We start from the raw sequence: 10,012 nt of genomic DNA, 5'->3' as shown, positions 1-10,012 counted from the left end.
GCATACGAACTCCGATTTACTATTGTGAGGATGTTTCAGAATCGGCATCGAGTTCTCTATACAGTGAGCACTACTTTGCCATGCCGTGATCTCAATATTGTTTAAAAAAACTTGGAAGACAGTTTTTGGTCAGTCTGAAAATCTTGGGTCCGGCATTCTGTTTTCTGTTTTGAGCAGTCGAATTGTTCGATTTACTGCTCTCAATTGGCTGGGAATTATTGAGTGATTATTTTCTTTCCTGTTAGTTAAATCCTTGAAGTTGATTTCAATTTTTGGAATCGTGAAATTTGGTTTTGAATAGCTCTCTGAAATAGCATTTGAATTTGGTTATAGTGCACTGTGTCCTATTTTTGAGGAGTGTGGCAAAAGTGCAATAAAAGAGCCAAGCTGGTAATATAAATTAGAAAAAGGCGCACTCTAAACATTAAGTAAAAGCCTAGAGCATTAAAAAAAAAAAAACAAATTGAGCAGCACACTTTTTCTTCTTTTTATAGTGCTTTGTCGATCATTTGAATAATCATAGTTGAGAGTCACTAAACCAGTTTTGAGGAAGTAGTTCTATCCTTCTGTGGGGGTTCTTTTGAGTTAGGAGAGATTGTCATGATCAAATGATGTGCTAGGGATTTCGATTCTAGCTTGTTGCTTAATTGTGGAATAAGAACTTGTGCCAAACTTTCTTTACATTCTGCGAATATAGTTTGGCGTCGAATCCTCTAGTTTGGTTCCTAGTTGATGCGTCTTGTTTTTGTTCGACATTACTTCTCCTTGAGTATTGCATTTGAAGGAATTCCGACGTACTGTTTGAGGTATTTGCAAAATGCTTCTTCTGTTTTGATTGTGGTTGCTTCTGATTTTCCTTTCTGAGAGTTGTGAGATAGAGTGAGAGCACTTACCTTTTGATATACATATATATAGTTTGTCTTTGTATGCAGGATGACCTCTTTCGAACAATTGAAGAAGCTCTTTGAATCGAGTATGCAACAATTGGAGGCCAAAATGGAAAAAACTTTATCCATGCAACAAAGGGAACTTGGGATTATGTAGAGTACACCGTGAATAAGAAAATGGAGGACCTCAATCACAGGTTGACATCTTTGGAGACGGCACGGACTGAGGTTCCTTCTGGAGTAGCTGATATTCCGGGTAGATATGATGCAGTTGAAGCTTCTAGTCATCGTGATGTGAGTCCTTCAATGAGTTTAGATGCACACAATAGTCGTAACTCAGAGTACTCATTCTATGAACGAGACCGAACTTATCATCGACTTGGTGAAGTGGATGACGATCTTTCTACCATTAGGATTACCCTTCCCACCTTTGGAGGATTAAGAGGGGCAGAGGAATTTTTGAATTGGACAACGAAGTGCGATATGGCATTTGACTGTCATAATTACTCGGATGGCAAGAAATTCCGAATGGCGATATTTGAATTCAGGGATTATGCATTGACTTGGTGGGAGAAGGAGAGACGTTATAGAGAACGGCATCAACGAAATCCGATTGACACTTTGCCCCGGTTGAAGGAAATCATGAGGAGGCATTTTGTGCCACAAAATTATGAACGAGATATGAATATCAAGTTGCAGTCCTTGGTGCAAGGTTCGAAATCGGTGGAGGAATATTTTAAGGAATTGGAGATTTTGATGATGCGATTGGATATTGATAAGAGCGAGTCATTGACAGAAGCTCGGTTCATTAAGGGTTTGAGGCGTGAGATAGCTGATATGGTTAAGCTGCACCATTTTCTTTCTCTTCGGGAAGCTGTGGATTTGGCTATCAAACGCGAGGAGCAGCTCAAAAGACCAACCTCAACTGAATTCTCATCTCAAAGGAAGTTTCCAACAAGTTATGTAGCTCCGGTTGTATTTTCTACCGGATCTAAAGGAATTGTTTTCACTAAGCCCTTCAATAAAAATATGGATAAAGGCAAATATAAAATAATTGATAAGAAGGATGAGGCTGCGAAGTTCAAAGGAAAGGATTTTGGACAGCAAAAAGAAAAGATTGTAACGTGCTATAAGTGTCATGGACAAGGGCACTATGCAGGTCAATGCCCCAATAAACGAACCATTATGATTTTGGAGAATGGCGAATGGGGATATGTCGATGATGGTGAGGGCGATGAGGTAGTAGAGGCTGAAGCAGAGGCTGGAAGTGATGAAGACGTTGAAGAAGTGTGTGATGAGGATCTATTAAGTTTAGTAGTCATGCGTGCCTTGACATCTTTACCGCGCGAAGATAAGGATGCGGGACAGCGAGAAAATCTATTCCATTGTCATTGCAAGGTAGCGGGACATACTATATCCATGATACTGGATTCGGGTAGTTGCACCAATGTTATTAGTTCCTATGTGGTCGAGAAGCTGAGTTTGAATACCACCCCACACCCGAAACCATATAACCTACATTGGATGAGCGATGAAGGAGTTGTCCGTGTCGATAGACGAGCGATTGTTATCTTGTCAATTTGTGGTTTCAGCGATGATGTCCTTTGTGATGTGTGTCCCATGACTGCATGCCACCTCCTTTTGGGACGACCATGGCAATTTGATAGACATGTTTTGTACAATGGATATAAGAATCAAATATCGTTCACTAAAGGTCGTAAGAAGCTGAGCATTTCCGCCCTTCCACTCGAGACCATCCGTCGTGATGCTGAAAATTTACATAGGACTATACGAGATGTGGCAAAATCAAAAGGGGCTGTTGTTACCATTTTGGCGAAACCTTCCGAGGGAGACGATAGCAAGCTGATGCTTAGTCTCAAAGAGTTCAACAAATAAGTTCGCCAAAACAGTAACCAAGATGAGGGAAGTTACTTTTATATTCTCTTACTCAAAGAAGTACTTGTTATTGACGATAATTCTTTTTCTCACTCGTCTTCTCCTTTTGTAGACTTGCTTAAAGAGTTTGAGGATGTTTTTCTGGATGATATACCACCTGGATTACCACCATTGCGAGGCATCGAACATCGTGTTGATTTTGCACCGGGTTCATCAATCCCCAATTGGCCAGCTTATAGGTGTAATCCAAAAGAAAGTGAGGAAATTCGAAGACAAGTCCAAGAGCTTCTTGATAAGGGATGGGTTCGAGAATCTTTATCTCCTTGTGCTGTACCTATTTTACTTGTCCCTAAAAAGGATAACTCATGGCATATGTGTTGATTGCAGGGCCGTCAATGCAATTACTGTGAAATACCGACATCCAATCCCTCGATTGGATGATATGCTTGACGAGTTGCATGGAGCATGATGGTTTACAAAAATTGACTTGAAGAGCGGGTACCATCAAATTCGTATGCAACCCGGAGATGAGTGGAAAACAACTTTTAAAACTAAGTTTGGGTTGTACGAGTGGCTAGTCATGCCATTCGGGTTGACAAACGCGCCCAGCACTTTCATGCGGTTGATGAACCATGTGTTGAGAGAATTTATTGGAAATTTTGTGGTGGTATACTTTGATGACATACTTGTCTATAGTACTTGTTTGGAGGACCATCTAGGACATGTTAGGCAAGTTTTTCATGCATTAAGAAATGCTAAATTGTATGGTACGTTAAAGAAATGCATTTTCTGCACTAATGAAATTATTTTCCTTGGCTTTGTTGTAGGTGCAGATGGTCTTAAGGTTGATGAATCTAAGGTTGCTGCAATCCGGGAATGAAAAAAATGTACAAGTGTGGCCGATGTTCGGAGGTTCCTTGGAATGTGTGGATTCTTTAGGCGATTCGTACCACACTTTAGTGTGATAGCAGCCCCATTGACCTCCCTTTTTAAAGAAGAATGTTCCATTTAAGTGGGAGGCAAGTCACGAAGCATCCTTTGAGAAGCTTCGGGATAGTTTGACACATGCTCCGCTTTTGGCACTACCCGATTTTGAACGTGCTTTTGAAGTCCAATGTGATGCTAGTGGAGTTGGTATAGGTGCAGTACTATTACAAGAAGGACGACCGATTGCTTATTATAGTCAGAAATTCAATGGAGCAGCCCTTAATTACTCGACATACCACAAGGAATTATATGCGGTTGTGCAAGCCCTAAGAGTTTGGCAACTTTACTTGCTGCCAAAGGAGTTTGTGATTCACACGGATCATGAGACCTTCAAGCATTTGCGTGGGCAGCAGCAACTCAATCAGCGTCATGCTCGGTGGGTAAGCTTTATTGAGCAATTTCCATATGTGATTAAGTATAAACAAGGGAAAGAGAACGTAGTTGCTGATGCAATCTCTCGGAGGTATGTTTTACTTAATCATACTCGTACACATTTGGTTGGATTTGCACATATTCGTGAGTTGTATGAGCATGATGTAGATTTTGGTGATATATTTAGGAAGTGTGAGAAGCATGGTTTTGATGATTATTATAAGCATGATGGCTATTTGTTTCATGGTGATAAATTGTGCATCCCTAGATGTAGCATTAGAGATGTTTTGATTGAGGAGAGTCATGGTAGTCATATGCTTGGACATTTTGGTAGACATGCTACATTTGATGTTCTTAGCGTTCACTTTTACTGGCCTCATATGCGTAAACATGTTGATTCTTTTGTTGATAAGTGTCTTGCATGTAGAGTGGCGAAGAGTACTTTGAAGCCCCATGGTATGTATACTCCTCTTCTCACTCCGGAAGGCCCTTGGTTAGATATTTCTATGGATTTTGTTATTGGTTTACCTCGGACACCGCGTGCTAAAGACTCAATTTTTGTTGTGGTTGATAGATTTTCCAAGATGGCTCACTTTATACCTTGTGCGAAAACGACATATGCTAGTCATGTGGCAAAGCTTTTCTTTCGAGAGGTTGTGAAATTGCATGGGGTCCCAAAAACTATTGTATCTGACAGGGATGTAAAGTTCGTATCTTATTTTTGGAAAAGTCTTTGGCATGAAATTGGGACGTGCTTACTTTTCTCTACCACGTGTCACCCCAGACTGATGGCCAAACGGAGGCGGTCAATCGTACCTTAGGTAATCTTCTACGTGCCATGGTACATGATAGTGGTCGAATATGGGATGAATGCCTACCACATGTTGAATTTTCTTATAATAGGCATGTTAGTTCTAATACTAAATTGTTCCCGTTTGAGGTTGTTTATGGTCTTAATCCTTTAACTCCTACTGATATGTTGCCACTACCTAGTAGCGAGCATTTGAATTTTAGTGACAGGGATCGAGCTACATCAATCAAGGAATTACACGCCAAAGTACGGGAGCACATTCATAAGGCGGCCGCGACATACGCACGCTATGCCAATCGCGGAAGAAAACGCGTGATATTTCGACCCGGAGATTGGGTATGGGTACATTTGCGTAGAGAACGCTTTCCGGAGCTGCGGCGTGGAAAACTTTATCCTCATGGAGCTGGTCCATTTCGTGTGTTGGAGCGCATAAACGATAACGCATACCGGATTGCACTTCCGGAAGACTTGGGCGTGAATGCGACTTTCAACGTTGCCGATTTGAGCCTTTTTTATCACGCTGAAGATGCTACTAGCCTTGAGTACAAGGCAACCAAAAATGCTACTACTAGCCTTGGGGACAAGGCAGCCGAAGGGGGAGAGGATGACACGGCTGCGGATCACCCGAACCCGAACTTAGACAGTCCGATTGCAACCCGAACCCGGTCGAAGCTACTTGTTTGCTTGGAGGTTGTGATCCTTTGATCTTAATCAAAATGTGTGGTTTAGATTAGCTTGCCACTTAAGATGTGCGGCTTAGATTAATTTGTCATTTAGTATATATAGCCTTGTTTATTTTCTTGATGGACACAACTTAGATGAGAACATTTTTTAGAGAGGGTTAACCTAGCTTTGGAGAGATTCCTTAGAGTTGGAGTGATTCCATCCGCCGAGAGCGCAATTCAATTGTTGAGCTTCGGATGCAATTGCGTGAGAGACGGAAGATGCATCGGCAGGCTCGGACAGTCCGTGGATTCTCGAAAGTGCTTGCTCGAGAGGAGTGATTGCTTTTGGAATTCAACTTATCCTATTTCTATTTCAATTTTCGATTAAGCATTTGTAAGTTCCCGAATACATATTAGATACTTGTCTTCGAGTTTGATTCATGGAGATGATCCTAATCCATGTCAATGTGTAGGATAATTCTCTTCGTGAGGTTTTAGTTGTCGTGACGCATAAGCAATACCTATTTGATTCTGCATTAAGACGCATCCCAATCCCCTTTTCGAAGCATCACTATAAACTTCAATAAACTTCAAAACCCTCACCCTCTACTGGTAAAGCCAAGATTGGTGCTGAAGTTAATCGATGTTTCAATTCTAAGAAAGAGGACTCACACTCACGATCCCAATTAATCATTGTGTTCTTCTTCAGCAAATTAGTTAATGGCTTCGCAACCTTCGAAAAATCAAGAACGAAACTTCGGTAATATCCTGCCAAACCCAAAAAGCTTCTTACTTCTGATTGATTGGTAGGTCTTGGCTAATATGAGATTGCCGCAACTTTAGAAGGATCTACTGAGATACCCTTACCAGAAACTACATGCCCCAAGAAAGCAACATTTTTCAACCAAAACTCACATTTGGATAACTTGGCATATAACTTCCTCGCACGCAGTGTATTTAGGGTCACACGCAAATGTTTTGCATGTGTCCTTTTATCTAGAAAATATACCAAGATATCATCGATAAATATCACCACAAACTGATCAAAGTATAGTTGAAAAATTCGATTCATCAATTCCATAAACGCAACCGGGGCGTTGGTCAAGCCAAAGGACATAACCGTAAATTCATAATGGCCGTATCTAGAACGAAAAGCTGTCTTAGGAATATCATGCTCTGCAACCCTTAGTTGATAATATCCAGACCTCAAGTCAATCTTGGAGAATATACTTGCACCTCTCAATTGATCAAATAGATCATCAATTCTCGGAAGAGGATATTTGTTCTTTACCGTTACTTTATTCAGCCCACGGTAGTCAATACACAACCTCAAGCTTCCATCTTTCTTTTTCACAAATAAAATTGCAGCACCCCAAGGCGACGTACTAGGACGAATGTAACCTTTATCCAGTAATTCCTGTAGTTGCAATTTAAGTTCAGCGAGTTCTAACGGTGCCATGCGATATGGGGCTCTTGATATTGGCTCAGCGCCTGACACAATATCAATAGTAAAATCCACCTCACGAGCTGGTGGCATACCAGGAATATCATCAAGAAATACATCAGGAAAATCACGAACCACAAGAATATTTTGCAATCATTGCTCCCCTTGCTTCAAATCTCTTACCTCACACAGATACACCGGATGCCCCTTACGAATAAGTGCTTGAAATGATAGGGATGAAATTACCTTCATAGAAGGTTGTCTTGCAGATCCTGCATAATTCACTTGTTCACCCGTCGCTCCAACCAACGAAATTGACCTTTTTCGACAATCAAATTGAGGTTGATATGCCATTAACCAATCCATCCCTAGTATCACATCGAACTCGGATAACTTCATACTCAACAAGTTAGTAGCAAAATCAACTCCCCCAATACTAACCGGAATTTGCATATAGAGTTCTCGGCACTCCAGTACTTCTCCTGATGGAAGTAAAACTTCCACTACCATTTCTACCAATGAATTCAGACCCAATCTTTTAACCAAACGTTTAGATATGAACGAGAACGTTGCACCCGAATCAAATAACACAAGAGCAGACAAACCGAAAACAAGAAATCTACCCGTTAGAACCTCACCTGGGTGATGATCAGCCTCTGTTTGAGTAACAACATTTATTCTGCCACGCTGGTCAGGTCCTTTGCCTGGCTGCCTAGATGACGGACGTGACTGACTTCGACCACCTCGCCATGATAGTCCTAATCCTTTCCCCTGTGACTACCAAGACGGCTGCTGCCATGGCTTAAATCTCGGTTCTGGAAACTTCCTTGCAGTTACCACACTTAGGCATAGCCTGGCAATATGACCACTACCACCACACTTAAAACATGTTAATGGAACTTTATCAATACCGGTACCTGAATGACTTGTTCCACAATGTCGACAAACAACCCCCGGTACCTAAATGACTTTTTTTTTTAACGATAGACTTTTGTAAGGAAATTGATTAATTCGTAATTAACGAACATAATTTGCGAGGAATTTAAAACATCCTCATTATTGGCGAAGAATTTTGCAAAAGATTTATGTTCCCTGACAAAAATACAAATTATTATTTTATTTTAATAATAAAAAATATTTTTTAAATTAATTTTAAAAAGGATGGAAAGTAAAAAAAAAAAAAGTTCTTAATAAAATTTTAAATTTCATTAAATTAATAAAAATAATTTCCTTGTAATAAAAATTTGTAAAATGTAATATAATTTTAGGTAAATTATATAACACCCCTCATGTTTTTAGTAAAAATACACAAAACACCATTTGTTTTATTTATTGTATGGAACTCCCTTGTGTTAATATAAAACTTGCACGAAACACTCTCCTTATCAAAAAATAATGTTTGATTCTAAATAAAGACTCAAATTATGCAAGTATTTTATAAACTAAAATATCGTAAAATATTTTGATTAATTTTTTTTTGAATAAAATAAATAAATATATACTTGATCAATTATTTATTTTTATACTTTTTTTAAAATCAGATAAAAATTTGTCTCCAAAAATCTATAAAATGAAGGATTAATAAATTTTTTATTTTTTTATTTTATTCAAAAAAATTATTTAAAATATTTTATGTTTTTTTATTTGAATAAAACTTGCGTAATTTAGGTCTTTATTTTGAACAAAACATCAGTTTTTAACAATGAAGGTGTTTCGTGCAAATTTTGCATTAACACAAGGGAGTTTCACGCAATAAATAAAACACAGAGAGTTTTGTGCATTTTTACTAAAATACAAGGGAGTGTTATATAATTTATCCTATAATTTTTTATTAAAAAATACAAATATAATTTTTTTTTTTTAAAAAAAAAACATATTTTCTATATAACAAATGAAATCTTATTTTATTTTATTAGTATCATCATTTCTATTTATATAAAAAACAAATAATAATATAAAATAATTTTAATTATAAAAATATTATTAAAATTATTGATTCAAAAACTTCTTCTAACCTAGCCGTCGCACTTTCCTCTTTCTTTTCCTTTTCTTAGTCTTTTTTTTTTCCTCTCTCTTTTTGTTCTTTTTCATTTTCTCCATTACATTTGTTTTGTTTTGCTTCGGTTGATGTGACGAAGAGTTAGGCCTTCTGATTTGCAATTATTGGTTTGCTTTGTGTTCCTAAGATGTCCAGAGCTTCAAATTAACCCTACATATGACATGATAGAGGACAGAGTACCTGAAGATAGCTGTAAATCGTAAGGTAAGTTATATATGGTTTGTTTTTGGAGTTTTTACTCTGATATATATATATATATATGTTGTGTTTGTCTGTGTGTTTGTATGTAGAAGTGATAAATTAACTTGTGTTGTTTTTCATCCTCCTTGCTTTTCATGATCTAGTATATTTGTGAGAATTAATTTGAGATTATGACAAGTCAGCAGCCATCCATTGGCTCTATAAACTATATCTATCTATATATTTTGAAGAATCAATAGTTTCTGTTAACTGTTTTATCTTAATTTTTTTTTGTTCAAAATTAAAGGCAGTTTATTTTTTTAATGTGTGTTATCATATACGTAGCTAGGGTGATTACTAACTATTAGCATTAATGAAATTAGAGTGTATTGAGAGATGTAGAAATAAGTGGTGATGCAATGTAGACAGAGGAAAGCGAGGCAGAAGGCATAAAGTTAATGTGCCCCTTCAAAATGTTGATATGATCTAATCAATTTAATTACTAGTCTACTGATCTTGTACATAGCATTAACAAAAATATGTTGTATAACATTAAGTTTCTGGTATAGTATGCTAAATTAATATCAATTGATTGGAATTTCGAACAATTTTTTTTTGTGTGTGTGTGATAATTAAGTTTGGAAGATTCTATCTATAAAATATGATAAGAAGCCGTCAAGATAGCAATTAAGTTATGCGAGTCTAATTTAA

General features: G+C 37.8%; 1 protein-coding gene across 1 annotated transcript; it reads left to right on the top strand.

Annotated features, from left to right (window-relative positions):
• Positions 1-1,064: 1,064 nt before the first annotated feature.
• Positions 1,065-5,658, top strand: LOC127244115 (uncharacterized). The gene is made up of 5 exons (XM_051264453.1): positions 1,065-2,760; positions 2,896-3,113; positions 3,611-3,676; positions 3,797-4,848; positions 5,046-5,658. The coding sequence occupies exons 1-5, from the start codon at positions 1,065-1,067 to the stop codon at positions 5,656-5,658; spliced, it is 3,645 nt and encodes a 1,214-aa protein (XP_051120410.1).
• The last annotated feature ends 4,354 nt before the right edge of the window (positions 5,659-10,012 follow it).

This window comes from Andrographis paniculata, unplaced genomic scaffold (genome assembly GCF_009805555.1).
Source record: "Andrographis paniculata isolate CXL003 unplaced genomic scaffold, ASM980555v1 Contig9END, whole genome shotgun sequence".
NCBI classification, from domain to species: domain Eukaryota; kingdom Viridiplantae; phylum Streptophyta; class Magnoliopsida; order Lamiales; family Acanthaceae; genus Andrographis; species Andrographis paniculata.
Note: the sequence above shows the minus strand (reverse complement) of the source record. Positions and strands in the feature narration are given on the sequence as shown.